Source organism: Varanus komodoensis, unplaced genomic scaffold (genome assembly GCF_004798865.1).
Source record: "Varanus komodoensis strain SLA01 unplaced genomic scaffold, ASM479886v1 scaffold88, whole genome shotgun sequence".
NCBI classification, from domain to species: Eukaryota; Metazoa; Chordata; class Lepidosauria; order Squamata; family Varanidae; genus Varanus; species Varanus komodoensis.
Genome location: NW_025336576.1, coordinates 69,166 through 87,086, shown reverse-complemented (window position 1 = coordinate 87,086; position 17,921 = coordinate 69,166). Strand labels below are relative to the sequence as shown.

Sequence of the window (17,921 nt, the reverse complement as noted above, 5' to 3'; positions counted from 1 at the left end):
CGACGCGCCGTCCGCGGCCCGCGCCCCGCAGCGCACGGCCAGGCGCCTCCACCGGCAGGGAGCGGGGCCCCGGTGCGGCAGGGCGCCTGGCCGTGCGCTGCGGGGCGCGGGCCGCGGACGGCGCGTCGCCGGAGCAGCGCCGGGCTGGCCTCGGGCCCCGAGCTGGGCGCCTGCGGCCGCCCAGCCGCCGATGCATGGGGCCCCAGGCCAGCCCTGCCCCCGCAGCGTTTCAGAGTCCACACGAAGCCAAGGCGGCTCCAGCAGCGCCCTTTGCGAGAGCGAGGCGCGCATGCATTACTCCGAGTTACAGTTCGTCAGTGTGAAACTGTCACAAAACATAGCCGAGGACTAGGCTGTATCGTGCAGCATCCATGCACCTCCTGATCTTGCTTAACGTACAGAGTGCCTCAGGTTCACGGCCAAATCGGGTTGTGAACAAAAATGTCATAAAAATGTTGACTCGGGTCGTGAACTCCGCACTGGGTGGCGACCGTGGTTGCGGCCATCTCACCCCCGCCCCGCCACCCAGAGTGGGGAGATGGCCGAGATCGCGCCCGTCTTTCCTACATAAGTGCAACCGCAATCTTGGCCATCTCCACCCCACAGGGTGATCGTGCCTGTCTCCCCCAGAGCACGCCCGCGTTCACGCCCGTCTCTACCTGCCCCAGCAAGCCAGGATGAGGGGCACATGCAGGCATGACGGTGCAGTTGCGGTCATGCTGGGGGTGCAGGGAGATCACCATGCTTGTGCTCAGGGTGGGGGTGGGGAGATGGCTGCAATCTTTCTTTGTCACTTAGTTTCAAATTTTTGTGGTATAAAAAATGGTGACAGATTAATCTTATTTACATTGAACCTAATGGGGAAATTTAACTTGGCTCACGACCAATTTGTGTCACAACCAGAGTCCTGGAACAGATTAAGTTTGTGAGCCAAGGTACCACTGTACTAGCGTTTGCCCTTTCACGTTTGCATGAAGTACTAGGATCAAGGTAGAAGCAGCCCTTTTATTCGTGTGTGTGTGTGTGTGTGTGTGTGTGTCCATAAAACCAGTTGGGCAGGCAAACACGACCACAAGAGCCTTCCTCAGTTGTGCCCCTCCACTCTAGTGAGCTCAAGACTTACCTTTTTGTCTCCACTTGGATTCAGCCACGTTAGGCGATCAGGTGGGTGCCGACACCTGGTTTCGGTTTCTCGTTGTTTTGTGGCTTTCCTTTTTACATGCTAGCTCTGGTCTCCTCCAAAAGGTAGCCTGGAAGTCCCCTTTAAAATAATCAAATCTACTCCTAAGTTAACACTTAAAATGTAATTATTTATCACATCTATTGATTTTTTCGTTTTAAAAGATGCATGCTACACAGGATAGGGTTCTTTTAAGTCTCCTAAATGTTCTGGTCTTCTCCCATCAGGACTGCTGCAACCTCCTCCGGTCTTGCTCCTTCCTTCAGTATTACCATCTTTGCCAGTCTTATGCAGCCCAAGCAGGGCTGGTACCAGAAAAGGAGCCCGGATTCAGTCCAACTGATAGGTCCCTGGGGCTGGAGAAACCAGCCTCATCCAGAGGCCAGAAAATGAAGGGCCATGGTAAGGACACACACCTTGCTCTGCAGGGGGAACCAGACCAGGGGGAACACCAGCCTAACTCCAAGCACTGGCCACAGCTGCAAGGAGCTGGGTCCCCCCTTTCCTGGCAGAAACACCCATTAAACCTTAGCAACTGAGAAGTGGAGACTGAAATTTCATTTGTCCCCCGCAATCACCTTTTCTTTTCCCTCCAGTCTTCTAGATTGCACAAATGAGGGCAGGGACTTTATTACTCTACATAAAGTGCCCCAGGAGACATTTTGACTGCAGATGACTGCAAATGCTGCCAAGCAGGAAGATCTAACAGTGACTTGCATTTTTGAATCCCTCACTGCCCTGAAGCACACAGGTCACCCTGGACACGGGTGAATTAGTTTCAGACACAGATGCTGCATAAGCTTCCAAACCTGGAACATCGGGGTCCTCAAACTTTTTCAACAGGGGGCCAGTTGACAGGTGCCAGTGGTGGGCACAGGTCAGCAAGGCGGGAGGGTGCGCTCATGTGTGTGCAGCAAGGTGAGGTAGTGGCAGGTGCGTGTGGCGCCGCAGCAGCTAGCACGCTTGAAGATCTTCTCCAAGTCCAAAACTATCTCTGCGTGAGCAAGCTGCAGTTTTGCCACACATGCAGTGAGGCGGTGGTGGGCACACGTGGGCACGGCAAGTCCAAAACCTGAGGCGGGTCGGATAAATGGGCATGGCGGGCCAGATCCAGCCCATGGGCCGTAGTTTGAGGACCCATGTGCAACATGGCTTGACAACAATTTCTTTCTGATCTACCATCAAAGCCATTTTTTCTGGTAGTATTAGTAATCATTTCTAACACCTAAACTTTAAGTAAGAGGATTTCCCTATATCCCCTGCCCCGCTTTTGTACTGTAAGCTCCCTGCAGGCTTAGGAAAGTGTCAGCTTGCATTTCTAGGATCACAGAACCATAGAATAGCAGCCCTGGAAAGGGCCGAAAAAGGCATCAGGTTCAACTGCCTGCTGTTGCAGGTAACTAGGCAACTGGTTCCCCCACTGTTGTATTACCCTGACAGGAAGGTTTTCCCGATATCTAGCCTAAACCTGGTTTGTCACAACTTAAGTGACAGTGTATTCTTTTATCACCTCCACTTCAGTGTAAACCTTAGGTATACCATCTGCTTCAATTTGTTTTAGATTAACAATTACTTTTCAATGACATTACAAAACCTAGATATGCAAGTATTCTTTGGCAAACCAGCAACTGAGGAAAAGGAAGTAACTTGTATGAATCATTTTGATGTATCCTCCAGTCCTGTAGTTGCAGTTCCAAAGGTTAAAATTTAAATGCAATAGGATAAATATCTGGCAGGTTGATGACACATAATTACAAATCATGCTGAAAGGAAGCTGAAACATGGAATATTCTTTATTAAATGGTCATTTCTGAAGGTTACCATTTAAAGGCAGATCACTAAAAGCAATTTTCTCTAAGCATCATTGCTTTAATTAGTCAACAGCAACCTCAACATGAGAGATTACCATAGAAATCACTCATCCTTTTAAATATTGCACCCCCTTTCTTCTTGGAGCTAAGTTTAGTAATAAAAATGAATACGGGTAGCAGATAAGAAAGACTATTTTAGAAAATGTATTTGCATAAGAAATGCAAAGAAGTATTTACACAGAAATATCTACAATTTGGCCTAAGTGCATACATGATCAATCTGTGCACCAAGGCTGACACATGAAATGGTACACTGGCTTTCAGCCTAGGTTGGTCTTCCACAAGAACCATGATTCTTCCCCTAAAGTCTCAAGATTCTTCCTGATCTTCAATCTTTGGAGCCAAATAGTATTTCAGGTGTCCCATGTCTGCTATCTTGTATTCCACCACTGCAGAGACAAAGGATTTAGTCAGTCATACTAAATGTGTTTGTAAAAATGTATTAAGTTTATTGATGAAACTTCAAGAGACTGCACTTACCCAGTGGAACATCTGCAGACATACTGAGTGTAACTGTAGGAGACAAAGGTGTGGCTTTGGTGAAGAAGTTCAAGTATCGCAAAGCAAAAGTCAGCTGGACTGGCTCATTCATCTCTATTGCAACCTGTAACAAACCACATGAATTCTACAGCAGACTGTTTCAATTATTCAGTGATTTTAGAAGCAGTTAAATTCCTCCTAGTCTCTCAAGTTTGTTTTTCTTCCAAGAGACACATTCTAAACTATTCCAAAGATTGTGGAAAAGAAATAAATCTCTACTTGTGCCCAATGTTAGTTCTACTTACAATAGACCACTGAGAAAACATACTCAAGTCACACTAACATTGGATACAACCCTGTAGCACACAGCTAAACTTTATGACTTACAGCTTCATCTTCTTGATCCACATCACTTGTTTGTGACAGTTTAATGTTTCCACTTCCTAGTGCTCCAGTAGCAGAAAATTTAACACCATCTTTTGCACAAGAGATTACAACAGCATCTCCAATGTGGCTAAGATCTCTGCAGATACGAGCAAATTCAGCAGAAGGCATTTTCACCACACAGCTGTATTCTTGTTCCTGAAAGAACACCAGAGCCCTGTTAATCCTCCGTTGAACAGCCTTTACACAATATGCAACTTTTGCAGAAACAATCCAGGTTAAGGTATTCTTCCATCTAGTTTATGGTTGTGTTGTAGAACATGAAATGCTTCAAGAACCAATGCCACTAGCAAAACAATGTTAGCAACTTACTGCAAATATTTGAGGTGATGAATAAATGAATGTGCATCTTTCTATGAAATCAAGCATAATTTGCATTATTCAGCCTAAGAGTCTCTTCTGACCTAATTTCAAACCCCTTATTGTTTGCATTCTTACTTGGTTAGAAATGGAAATATTTGATGAAGGGCAACCATGAGCTATACATGGATGCTTTCAAAAAGTCACTGACATTCTTTAACAAGGAATACACTTTTCCTGAAAACGAGTGTATTTTGATAGAATAAAGCCTTATGTTTATCTTGATTACAACACTAAATCCAAAGCAGACTTACTGGGATTCCAAGCTGTTCTACATCCAAATCCATTAACTTCATTTCATAGTCAGAGACTTTCTCTTGATCTAAGGAAAAATGAAACAGCAGTCAAATATGAGTCTTTTTACATTTTAAGGTATCCTCTCACAAGCAAAATAATTTTCCCAACAAAACATTAGTGCTCAATAGCTATCACTCTTTCCTGCCATGGTCCTGAAGGTATACTTCTCTGTAGGAGAGAGACTGAAATGTATAATCCTGTGACAAAATCCCATCTTCACTAATGTTACAGAGTAACTTAAAATTTTGCTTCTGGCACACTTCTAGGTCTTGAGGGTATCGAAACATTAGAAATAAGAAAATTTGTATTTGTTGCAAGAATGCAGTGTCTTAATGGATAGGCTCTTGAAATTGCGCCAAACTACCAATTTTGCACAATTATCACACCAGGCATCTGAGAGGGAAGAACTTCATCTGTACTCCAAAACTAGCTTAGGTAGGCAAGAGCTGTATGCCCGAGTAGCTTGGTCTATTATGTAGGAAAGTTTATACTCTTGTCTAATAATCCACTGTCTCTCCCATCAGCATCAGTGCCAGACAATTTATTTATTTTTCGATTTATATCCTGCCTTTTTCCTACAAAGGGCTCAAGGCAGCTTACATCATTCTCCTCCTCCATCTTATCCCCACAACAACCCTGTGAGGGAGGCTGGGCTGAGCGTCTGTGACTGGCCCAAAGTCACCCAGTTGGCTCCATGGTTGAGCGGGGACTAGAATCCAGATCATCTGAGTCCCAGTCCCATGCTCTTCACCACACCACACTGGCTCTCAGTACCAGCATTTGCAGCACATCTGAGGCTATGTAAATGCACATCTGCTCAGAACACTGAGGCTGAAAGGCCACCATTTTGGAAACAAAGGTTGGCAACCATAGCCACCAGCAAGCTCAAGCCCTGGATGTTTAAGCTCACATGAAAGCAACCTGGCCTAAGTGAGCAGCAAATTGCAGGACTATGCTTAATCAATAACATACACCCTCTAGTTAAAACTATTTGGTTCCTGTAAAGGGTAGAACATTCATATAGTATTTTAGTTACTTACTTGGTGTCTCAAACACCAGAACCAGTGTATCCGCATTGTCTTCTGCTCTTAGTGTGATTATGTCGTCATTACCAGCACACTTGAGTACTTTGGACATACTAGAGGAAAGAGGCCAACGGTTAGCTACTACATAATATCATACAAGTTAACAACTATATTAGTATTCCACGAGGGCGTTATGGACCAGAAGAAAATGAATGACTGCTCATGCCAAAATGGCAACAAGCTGCATCACTCCAGAATGAAACTGGAGTTAAACCATTTAAACTGCTGCACGGCCAAATGAATTCTAGCATCCACAAATTTAGTGTCTTCAACTCTGGAGAGACTGGCCAGATGCCAGAGATTAGACAAATGCCAAAATAAACCTGTCAAAATGCAGCTACTCTTCTTGACAAGCAGGCCACTTGAGCACTTCTCTTGAAGGAGATCACACTTTTATTCTGGTGAAGGACACCAACTGCTGGCTGAGATGCTGAGGCTGCTCCTCTTTGAGAGTAATTAAAAACTAGTGCTCCAAGGAAGAATAGAGAAGAACAAGCAAAAGATCTTCTAAAAAATTACAGTAGATACCAGCACATCTGTTTTGCTGCTCATTGATTCCTTCTCCAAATAGATTCTGCATTACTGAAATGATTTTTAAAAATGAAAGAGCAGAACTCATGTCCAGCACTTAGGAAAAGGCTTCATTAGGAATGCATTGGCTTGTCTCCATCCCAAATAAACAACACTTGGGAGATCAGATCATCTGCTTATCAACTAGCCCTTATATCAGCGGACATCAGAGAACCCGAACCAGCATGCCCAGTAAGGCAAATGAGCCACGCAGTGGAAACCACAAGCAGGGAGGGAACAGAGAGCCACCCTGGGTGGCCCTTTTTGGGGTAGCTCCCCCGCTGCTAAGGGCAGCCCGAAGCAGAAGTGGGGCGGCTCCCAACAGGGGAGGGAGCGCTCGCGTCCGCCGCAGCCAGGGCGTCTTCGCGAGGCCAGGAGGCCCCCGTGCACTGCCCAGCCCCTCCATCCTCCGCCCGCTTCGGGGCTTCCACGCAGCAGCGATCGGCAAACAGGCCCGGAGACAAGCCACACCCACAACGGCCCCGGCCGACCAATTGGGCGCGAGCACACGAGCCCGTGCCGTGAGCACGGCCCAATGGGCTTCGTGGATCCGCGGGGCGGGCCGGCGGGCGCGCGCCAAAAGCCTTCCGCCCAGCGCCGCAAACGGTCCCGCCCCTCCTCCTCGCGCCCGCTTTTCCCGCCACTGAGTCGGGGGCCGAGGCCGCCAGGCGCGCGAGCCCACCCAAACCACTCCTACCTCGGTTCCCCCACGGCCGGGGCGCACCTTTCCCGGCGCCCCCGGCTAGCGCGCCCTCCTCGCCTCCCTTCTAGCGGGAAGCCGACCCTGAGGGCGTCTCACCTGACGAGGTTGACCCCCATGGCGATGTTACGGTCGCAGCGGTAGGTGTCGAAGCCCTCGGAGCGCATCGTGAGCTGCACCAGCGAGACATGCGAGGAGTCCATGCTCTGCAGGCTTATGCCGCCCGAGCCCAGGTCCCAGCAGGCCTCGGTGATGAGGTCCTTGAGTGCCTCCAGCACCTTCTTGAGCAGCGAGCCCTGGATCAGCCGCGCCTCAAACATCCTGTCACGGTCGAGCGGCGGGGGACAGGAAGTCAGGCGAGCCGCAGGGAGATCCGTCCAAGAAGAACTGCAGCGCTGTCGCGCGCGGCGACAGAGCTTTTATACGGCCACGCGGCGCGACACGCCCTCGGGCGTGCTCACGCGCCGCCACGGGCCAATCCCCGGCCTTGGAGCGGATGCGCGCGCGGCGCTCCCTCCAACCACGCATGCGCGCTGGCGCTCCCGCCTCCTTAAGCGGCACAAAGGCGCTGCAGAGTTCTCCCGCGAACGGACCTTCCGAAGTGAGTCCCGCCTTTACGTCTCGCCGCGTTCAGCCAATCACAATGCAGCGCCCGTGTTTCTCCTGCCGCTTGGGCGCCTGTATCGTGGAGCCAACCCAGCGCCCTCGTCACGTCCCTGCGGCGTGTTTGTGGAGGCTGGGAGCTCCGCGGAGCGCGTGGGCTTGCTCGGGCATGTGCTTTGCAGGGCGCTCGGAGCGTTGCTGGGGAGGCTCGGCCTTGCAGGGGATGTCAGGCACCCCCCTCGCGCCTTGCAGTGATCTCATTTGGGGAGTATTTGCATTTCTAAAGGTGGGAGGAAATGGAACAACTCTAAGCGCGTTGCATTACTGCTCCCATCATCCCCAGGTTGGGGGAAGAGTGGTGTAGAACGACGAGCACATACCGGGCTGGGGAAGCTGATGCCCCCTCCCCGGTGGTCACGCTCCTTTGACCTTCCCTGACCCCGTGTCTTGCCCCAGCACGGGGCATTTGTGGTTTCCTGGCTTTTGTGCAGTCCGAATGCCCCTTCCAAGACCGTGAGGACTCGGAAGTGTTTGTGGCCTTGGGTAAAAGGAGGTTCCCCATCCTTGGTGTCGATGATGACGCAGCTACAAAAAGGAATTTCTGTTCCAAGGATATTGAAAAGCATGAAAAATGCAACAGCCAGTGTTAAAGCCAATCTGCGAGGCAACCACACGGGACTGGGAGGGTAGCATTAGAGAAAGCAAAAAAAAAAAAAAAACAACCTCCTCAAGGGCCTGGAACTTTTCTGTGAGGAGGGGTTGGGACGCTTGGTGCTTCTCAGTTTAGAACGAAAAGGCGGTTAATAAGCGGGGAGGACAGACAAGGGAGGCCTATAATGGGGTGGAAAGTGGTTAGGGATTGGTTTTTTCCCTACTCCTGGTCATGCTCGAACTTGTAGACTTAGATTGAGGCCAAGAGAGGAAGCATTGATGAACGGAGGAGCTACAGTCAGTGTAGCTTCTAAGTTCTGTTTAATAGCCATGGCAGAATGTTTGAGATTTGCATTGCGTGTTGTCCGTGAGCAGTTCCTAAGGACAAGCACAATGCAAAAGCTAACAAGCTGTCGTGAAAAGCAGCAGATCTACCCACTCTCTTTGGCGCTGGAGCTCCAAATAATCCTCTGCCTGTTTGATGTTAGGGAGCCCTCGGATTGTGTCCTTATTTTAGTTGTCGGATTTTGCTTTTTAAATTAATGTAGTGCATTTTTATGGTACATGCATTGTAACTTGCATTTTGTTGTATTCTATGAATTGCTGTAAATGAGCTTGATATAGAAATAAAATCAGGCAAGGCAATAGTTTCAGGTGCAACTGGGTTGTGCAGTGGGTGGGTCGTTTGAGGGGACCGTTAAAGGAGATTTACTATTGTTAGAAGTGGACAGGCCTTTCCGTCTAGGGGCTTAGCTGGAAATACAACCCTCATCTATAGACGGCAGCGTTGCCTACACTGCAGGACTGTTGTGGCCCACACTTTCTCAGGAACGTGCAGGGCGGGGAGGGGCTCTCCCCTTTGCAGAACTGGGATGCCAGCGATTTCACGAATAGGACTTTACCTTAAGGCTTGCAAATTCTTTTCGAATACTTTACTACCTGCGAGTAAAAGCGCTTCTGAGCAAACCTGCATAGGATGGCCTCGCCTGCCCCGATTACGGAAGCGACACCAGGCCAACTTTTCCTCCAAGGCTATCCGAAAGAGATCCTTGGTTTCTCTCCCCAGCCGGGTGCCTGGCAGACACGTCGCACTGTGGAAACAGAAACAGCCCAGCCGGCTGGGCGTCCCGCGGCTGCAGCCCGTAGGTCCGCCGCGCACCGGGCCGAGGGAGGCCGCTTCGGGCGGCGCTGCTTCCGCCCTGGGGCGCGGCGCGGCGCGGCTCGGGGCAAGCCAGGCAGCGGCGCCCGCCCCCAGCTACCTCTGCAGCGTTTATCTCTATGGGAGCCCGCGCGCCGCCGGACGTGCCGCCCCTCGCGGCCGCGCGCCGCCCGCGATTGGCCCGCCCGCCTTGGCCCCGCCTCCACCCCGGCCTGGGCAGCGAGCGCTGCTGCTGCTGCTGCTGCTCGAGGAGGAGGCGGCGGCGGCGGCGCAACGCGGGCGCGGCGTCGCGGGAGCATCCGCGGCTGGGCGGCGCAGCGCCGAGATGAGCGAGCTCCGGCAGAGGCCGGGCCGGGAGGCGGACGGACAGCAGGACTCCGAGGGCAAGGTGCGGGGCGACGGCAGTGGCCGAGGGGCGGCCCGGGATGGCGGGGAGGGGCGGCTGTCCGCGGCGGTGACGCGTGTGCCGCGCTGCGTGGGAAGGCGCCCCGGGGAGCGGCTTTTCCTCGCTTCCGCGCCTCTGCAGCCGGGCGTTGCTTCTCTGCAGCCTGCCTGCTCCCGCCCTCGGGGAACGGGAATGAGGGCGCTTGCTCGGCCTTGAGCCGCTTCCTTCCCGTGGCCGCGGCCGCAGCGCTGCTCGAGGGGACTGGCTGGAATCGGGCGCGCCTCCGGCGCAAGAGCGGTCTGCGCGGCCTTGCAGATGCCTTGCCTCGCGGAGCTGCGGAAAGCTGCGTGAGGGCCTCCAGTAAAACCCCGTGGCTTTCTTAATAAAAAAAAATGCAAAACAGTGGGATGTATGCACACACACACACCACGCACGAACTGATACTTCTCTGTAACTTCAACAATGCAATCCTTTTAAGGCTAACCGAAAGCAAGCCCCGTGAATTCAGCGGGATTTACGCCCAGGAAAGTGTCCCTATAGGTTTGCAGCCTGTGTTAAGGCAGATACTTTTTAAGGCTCTGCCTACAGCTCATGAGGACTAGGAATATTGAGAACTGAGCTGTTCTCCTTCCCGATCCCTGAAGTGCCTGCCTCTGCGGGTTGAAACCATACAAGGTGTTAAGAAATCTGATACAGTATCTGTGCTCATGTTGTGTGAGTCCGCTCAATAAATGCTGGGCTGGTAAGTTCCGGTTTCTAGTGTTTTGTGTAAATGGTTGTTGAAGGTTGGGTTTGCCAGATGTGGTTGACAGTAACGTACACCCAACAGCCATAATGGATGGGGCTGTAATAATCTGGCCCTCCCAGAGGCCAACAGGTTGGGGAGGGTCAGTTTGCCTTGGTTGGTGGGCTTGGGAGACCCACCCTCTGGCTTAAGGGGGGTTGCAGCAGCATCAAGTGATGAAGTTATCAGGTGGGTCTCCACATGAGGCTGGGGGTTCTGGATCTGAATGCAGTGAGCATGAAGCACTATCTCCAGCAGGTGATCCGGAGACCCCCACCCACTGCTGTCTTCCCATGGTGTTTGGCACAGTGAGAAAGTTGCTAGTGGGCAGTCTGGAATGGCCACTGCCCCTCCGCTGCTATGGGACCTTCGGGTCTTGGAATGAGTCCCTTCTGGCCCCCTTTTTTTTCTGCTTGTATTTTCCTATCACCTTTTTTTTCTGTCAAGTTGTTTACACTGCAGTCTCATGCAAGAAAAGCCCAGTGTACCCCAGCCAGTGCAGTTGTCTGAACTTGCAAAGAATTTTGCCCATCGTTTTTCTGATTTTTAACAACACAGTATTAATGTTTTTCAGCTCTTGCACTGCAGGTAGTTTTCTTTTTGCCTTTATTCTTTTGTTACTTTAAACATATTAAAGTTTTTTTACATTTGCTGCTCTGCTGTATAGTTCTTAGTTTTATTTTGGGAACCTCCCCAAGAACCTTTGCTACTGGGTGGTATAGAAATGTAACAGTAAATATCTGATGCTAAGTTCTGTTGCAGCTTACATGAATATTAATCCAACAGGATTCAGGTGGGGTTTATTCCCCCAGTCAGCTACGGAAATGCAGCCTGATTGTTGTGAAATTACACGGTCTGGTAGTTAGTAAAGCGAGAGTGGCATCTTTTTGGAATGGAATTGCTAAAACAATCTTTGGTGCTTGGTAGCTTATTTAGAGTGAAAGGATGAGTCACCACTTGCTGACTTGAGCACATCATTGTTCCAGGGTATTTGCTGTTTGAACACAAGAGTGATGAAACAAGGTTCAATATCTATTAAGGCTTTTAATTTTTTCAAAGCAGCTTCCACGGTTGGGGGTGAGATTTTACGAACCCCTTGGTAGAAACTGTTTGCTCATAGTCATAACCCTTTTGTAAAAGTGTCCTTAGGGTAAGAGAGGCATGTTGTGCCTTCACAACCAGCCATTGCTGAGTCCAGGTGACATGACAAACCACAGTAGTTTTTAACCATTGTTGGTCTGTTGTGATATATAATCCAGTCTTATTTCACTATGATAAGCTTGGTCTTTCGAAACTGCTATATAAGAAGCAATGGCTTATTCTAGGGTTTCTCTGCACCAAAATGGCTTGTTGTGCCATCTGAACCCCGGATCTTGATTTCCATGATGGTTGTATGCAAATACCACAGAGTCCTCTGGAAAGAGTGGCAATTGGAGAAGCCACTCCAGCCATCCAGCCTCTATGTGTGGACCAAGGAGGAAGAGGCAGGTGACATAGGCAGGGAGTGATGCCCTTGGGATTGAATTTCAGGCTTAGTGGTTGATGGGATGTATACCATCAGCACGTCAGAGAAACCATGTACTCATCTGCTGGGGAGATTGTGGTAAAAAACCATGAAGCGCAGTCACCCACAGGGCTGCTTGTATTTTGTGAACCCAGCTGGTGTGCTTGTGTCCAGGTTGGTAAGGTTTTCCAGAAAGAAATACATAAATTTTCCAGCTCTCCGTAGTTGATTGTTTTCCAGAGGGACCTCAATGAATCACGTTGACATCGCAAACATGAGCGTCTTACCCTCCTGTTAGAAAAATCTGGCCTTCCCCCAAAATAACTCAAACAGTGCACAGGCCAAGTGTAACTGTGCCTTGCCGAAGTGCAGGCCCCTCGGATGCTGAACAAGGCAGTGGCCCAGTGCTGGTTGTCGGTGCCTTTCAGAGTGAAGCTGACAGTGCACTCTTTCCAAACCAGCTCATCTGCCAGGGAGGTTCTATGCGTCAGCCCAGCATGAGCCTCAGAGCAGATTCTGGAGCGCCCGTTACATGCCAGGGGCCTTCAGATGTGTGAGCCTTTAACTCCAGCCAGCAGGGCGGTTGGCCACAAATGTTGTGCGCATGGCTGCACCAGATGCCCACATGCCTCGGAGTGTGCGGGCAGCCTCGTGTAGCTACACATGGGTGTCCGGGACCTTGTTATTGTGGGGCTGCTGGCGAGCCTCCAAACAGCTCTGAAAACCAGCGCTGTGTGTGGCACTTAAACCTGCGCAGCACGATTTGTGGTTGTTCTCATGGCTGCTTCCTCCGGCTGTTGCCTCCTCTCCGTTGAGCATAAGGCTTGGTCACTTGTAAAGCACGTCCAAAGGGAATTCAAGATAGGTTAACTTCAGATTAATAATAGCAAGGAATTGGAAAATAAAAGATGAATATCATGTACTTGACTGGCATAAAGAAGTGTGGAAGATAGCTATTAATGATGTTAACTTGCGATATTAAATGGAAAAAAAATTTGATAAGTGAAAACAAATTTGAAAATATTTGGAGACCTTTTATTGAAGATGTTTTAATAAAAGGAAGGGGGTGAGATCCACCGCAAGAGTCAGAGCATTTCTGGAAGCATTCAGGGCAACCTGAATGAATGCATGATCTTGCATTAAGTAACTGGAGTTGTTGGTCTTGGTGGAGGTAGCGCTGATATTGATGTATTGTTTAATTATGTTTATTGTTACTATATTAATTGCATTGTTTTTGTTAGTTTAATGAAAAATTAAAAAGAGAAAAAGGAGCTCCATGAGCCCCGTAATGGCATGGAAGGCCCCCTCAAAAGCAAAACCATGCTAGAAAGAGGGCCATTGGCGCATGATGCGCTTCCGCCTGCTCTTTGTGTCGCATTTAACAGTCTTGTTTTGCTCTAAAATTGGCTTACTGGGCTTCTGCAGTTCTAATCTGCTTTAGGACCGACTAAAATTAGCTGGGTTTAAATGGCAGTAAGGATAATGGCTAGTGAGCGAGCCTCCGTGTCCACGTTCAGGGTTCTGCGGGCCCATGCACAGCCTGCTTCAGGTGGTGTCTCTTCCGTTGTCCCCTGCATTCCGAGGAGAGCCCGGTGCTTTACGGACGGTGCAAGCCGCACGGTGGCCTGCACCCGGATCCTTCCAAGCCCTTGTGCAGAGCTGCCGGGTACATCATCCTTCGGCCAGGCTTCGCGGAGCCTTGGAGCTGGGCTCTGGTGCCAGGAGATAGGAAGGGGGCCAGTGGGTGTTCCGCCAGGCCCTGCCAAGGCCAGATACTTCATCCTCTTGGATCCCTGCCCTGAAGGTGGGAAGACCTGATCGGATGGGAGAAGAGCATTCATGCAGTGGCCCAGTGGGGGGAGAGAGCTTATCTTTCTGCATAAAGATTAAAGGAGCTTGGCCTGCTCCTTCAGCTTAGAAGAAGGAAAGCTGGGAAGCGGATTGAATAATGGCTCTGGTGAAGCACATGGTGCGTGGAATGAGCCCGAGTGGCCATAGCTTGGCTAAGGATCTAGGTGGAGATGCCGAGGCCTCCGGCTAGCAGAGATGAAAGAGGTTTGGCTGATTTTAGAGTGGGGACATGAGTTTCGTGGCCCCATGCCAGGAAGGGGTTTTCTCCACCAAGGATTCCCCAGTGCTCTCTAGCATTTTGTAACCCGCCCCCTTCCTTATCATTCCCCCCCCCCCACCCCGAGGGATGGCGGCATCAAATCACACACACACACACACACACACACAGAGCTTTTGCTTGCTACTTAGATGTCAGATTTTCCTTGTGCCCAAGTCAGGCAAGAACAAGGCTGGCTAAAGGTTGGGCTTTCACTCTCCCCATGAAGATGGCTAAAATCAGATCATTCCAAACAAAAGGTTTCCCAAGTTTAGTCGCTTCCCAGATTTATTGCATCCTGGTATTTCGGGCTTTGAAAGTATCCCTAAGAATGTGGCTTAACGTTGCACCATCAGTACTGGTTGATTCTTGGACAGTCAGATGGCCTCCCCTCCCCTGCAATCCTTGGCAGGTCCCTGCCTCAAGGAGCTTACAGTCTAAAACTAGAGGAGGGACAGGAGAGGCAGGAATGATGAAGGCAAGGATCCAGAAGCTTTCCCCAACCTGCTAGACGTTTTACTCCTTTCCTCCCGTCAGCTTCGGCCTGTGGTTATTTCTTATTTATTTAAAACTTTTATATGCTGTCACCACATGCCTTGGCATCTCAGGATGGCTCACAAACGTACAAGTAAAACAATAAAACAATAACAAATTACATAAAATTATATAAAAACAAAAAAGCGACTGTTAATGATAAAATATTAATTTTTAAAATAGCAGTTAAATAAAAAGGCTTTAACCTGGCGCTGAAAAGAATATAAACTTGGCTCCAGGCGCACCACTCCAGGGAGCACATTCCATAATCTGGGTGCCACCGCAGAGAAGGCCCTGCTCCGGGTAGTTGTTCTTTTTATCTCCTTTAAAGAGGCTCCCGGAGCAGAGCCTCTCCCGCAGATCTTAAGGGGCGTGAGGGCATGTAAGGGAAGAGGCGCTCCTTCAGGTATCCTGGTCCCAAGCCGTTCAGCGCTTTGAAGGTTAAAACCAGCACCTTGAATTGGGCCCGGACTTCAACGGGGGGCCAGTGGAGCTGGTAGAGGCCCAGTGTTATATGAGAATAACGACCGGTCCCCATCAGCAACCGGGCAGCTCTGTTTTGTACCAGCTGAAGTATCCAGACTGTTTGCAAGGGCAGCCCCACGTAGAGTAGAGTACATTACAGTAATCCAGCTGGATTAGGAGCGTCCAAAAACGCTCAAGGGTACCCGGCTGCGGAAGGCTAAGGCTGGAATGGGAAGACATGCTGGGAAGGCACTTTTATCTTGGTTCTTACTGGCAAGGCGGTCACAGCGCTCTTTGCTCACAGAAGGAGCATTTCCTCCTCTGCTGTGCAGCTTTGGCTCTGTTTTCTGCAGTGGCCCGTATTATTTGGCTGTTGCAGGACAAGTCACGTTACTACCAGTTGCGTTCTAAGGAACTCTTTCTAAGGGACACTTTCCCTTTTAGGGCACTGTGTTTCTCTCTCTGTGTGTGTAAAAATAGGCCAGGAACTCGGTCATCTCCTCTCCATCTGTATAAGCTCAGAATCTCATGGGTTCCCACACACAATGGAAAGGTGCTAACCAGGCATGATGCAGCAGAAGTGGAAGGCATGGAATGGTTGCATCTGATTTTCCTAGGGCATGTACAGCAAGGAGAATGGGGAAACAAAATCGCGCTCAGCTTGAGCAAAACTTTTGATTCATGCAGTACGTGGGTTGCTTTCTCCCGGGCAGCTTATCCTTTCTGCAAGAGGTGCTGGGGCTTAAATCCGGGGCTTCCACGTGCAAAGCTGGTGGCCCCAGGCCGACTCCCAGTCAGACACCACGACTCCCTGAGTTCTGTGAAGCAGCTGAATGTGTGGTTTGCTCGGACGTGCTGGTGTTCCAGCAGCCCCGGCGTGAAACGGTGGTGCTTGGCCGTAGCTGGGCTGGGAAGACACCCCGGCCCCCCAAAGAGAGCTATGTAAGAACCACCCTTCCTGCAAGCGGCAGTTCTTGCTAGCCATCTAGAGTAGCCTTCCCCGACTTGGATCCAGCTCCATCCTGCGAGTGTGGACCCACAGCAGCATGGGGAGGGTGCGTTTCCACACGTGTTGTCCATAGTAGATGCTTCCAACGTGTCCACGGTTGGGTAACAGATGCCAAAGGTCTTGGATGCTGAGCTATCGTACAGATGCCTTTGATAAGATAAGAAAGCTCTCTGTTATCTAAGTTGCCTTCTCTGTTTTCTTTGGCTGAAAGCAGCCTGTATTCCATTGAGAACTGTCTAATTTTAGAATTTTCTGAGCACAAAAGTGATAGCTATATGTTCCTGACTAGTGGAGAATCCCATTTAAAGCTATCTTCTTCCCTGAAGATCATTTCTACCGCATCCGCAATTTGTGCATCCTGAACTGGACATTCCTGGCTTGGGTACAGTTGCTATTATTTAATCTGTATTGCAAAGCCAGCTGGGCTCAACAGAGGACTCTGTTTTCAAAGCCTCTCACCTTGATCTGCTGGAAAGGGGGTGCAGGGAGACTTGCTTACAGCGTTTCTCACCCATGTGACAGTTGGTGATGTGTCAATTTTCTAGCTGCATAGCTCTTTTTCTTTAGTAAGTTCATTTACCTGGAAAGGTATGTTATTTATCATCAGGAAACAGCCTGTTAAGTGCTCACACTTGTCTATATGCCTAATTCTTTATTGCTTTGTTGTTTTGTCACTGGGACTGGGGTGCATGCCACCGTTTTTTCACCGTAGCTAGCTTTCCTTGGCTGCAGGGTGTCGGGTGGCTCACTAGATTTCAAGGAGTAGGAAAACAAAGCCAGTGGATCCCCCTGGGAATGGGGTTTCAGTTTGCAGAGTGGACCACGAGTGGCGATGGAGGAGGAAGAGACAGGTAGACCCCTTCCAGAAATGCAGGGCTCAGCACGAATATTATGCTCCTGGTTTTAGAACTGCACTCGGGACTAAGTCTTCGTCTGGACTGAGATCTCTACCTAAACTTGATGACCTCCCTGTAGAGGCCTAAACGTGGGGCTGGAATGGCAGCGAAGTCTGCCCGTTTTGCTCAGACACAGAGTTCTCCACCAGCTAGTAAGCCCCATGTTCTCCTCTGATGTACCCATTTCCATACCTGGTTTAAGTCCACGCATCTGACTGGGATTAACTGAAAAGGCTGGAAGAGCGTTACTTCATTGATGAATGGTGTGTTTCTAAAGAGACGCGCAAGCCGAGAGGAAGAAGCTCTCATCCTGTAAAGAGCTCATGCATCGCTTGTGTAGTTTCTCTGAAGAATACAAATGCACTCCGGTTTAATAATTGTGATGCAGCTGGAAGAAAATGCCGGAGATCAGAGAAGAAGGGCTCTTGTGGCTAGTTCTCCCGAGCTGGTGCAGGCACCCCTGTGCTGCACGTGGGGTGTGCCCACTGAGCTGCAGGTTCTTCCATACCTAAATGCACCATCCTTGCAGATTTCTGGCGTGGGGAGGGTTCTCCCGTCATCTTCCTCCTCACTTGCTAGGTTGCTGTGGGCAGCGACGGGGCCCGTTTTAGCCCTTCCTGGCCATGCTGGGGGTTGAGCTCGGAGTCTTTTGTGCACTGAGCTGGGCGCCTTCCCTTTCAGCGAGCTTCTGGCTGAAGCATCATTTTGCTAGGCACTTTTAATTTTAATTCCAATTTGAAGACATTTTGTCCTACTGAAATTCTTGGCATTGTTGGCCAGATACTCCCCTCCCCTCCCCTCCGCAAATTGCTGCTTTACCCACACAACTGTGCTCTG

General features: G+C 49.9%; 2 protein-coding genes across 2 annotated transcripts in view; one reads left to right on the top strand and one right to left on the bottom strand.

Moving 5' to 3' along the window:
• Positions 1-2,950: 2,950 nt before the first annotated feature.
• Positions 2,951-7,382, bottom strand: PCNA (proliferating cell nuclear antigen). Its single transcript, XM_044417391.1, has 6 exons — positions 7,087-7,382; positions 5,673-5,770; positions 4,590-4,657; positions 3,919-4,113; positions 3,532-3,655; positions 2,951-3,440 (listed from the first exon to the last, which is right to left on the bottom strand). The coding sequence occupies exons 1-6, from the start codon at positions 7,305-7,307 to the stop codon at positions 3,361-3,363; spliced, it is 786 nt and encodes a 261-aa protein (XP_044273326.1). The 5' UTR covers positions 7,308-7,382; the 3' UTR covers positions 2,951-3,360.
• A 2,277-nt stretch (positions 7,383-9,659) lies between these two features.
• CDS2 (CDP-diacylglycerol synthase 2) overlaps positions 9,660-17,921 on the top strand; it is a 29,608-nt gene continuing 21,346 nt past the window's right edge. The window contains exon 1 of the mRNA XM_044417390.1: positions 9,660-9,788. Coding sequence (XP_044273325.1) covers positions 9,726-9,788 — 63 coding nt within the window. The 5' untranslated portion in view covers positions 9,660-9,725. The remainder of the gene's footprint in view (positions 9,789-17,921) is intronic.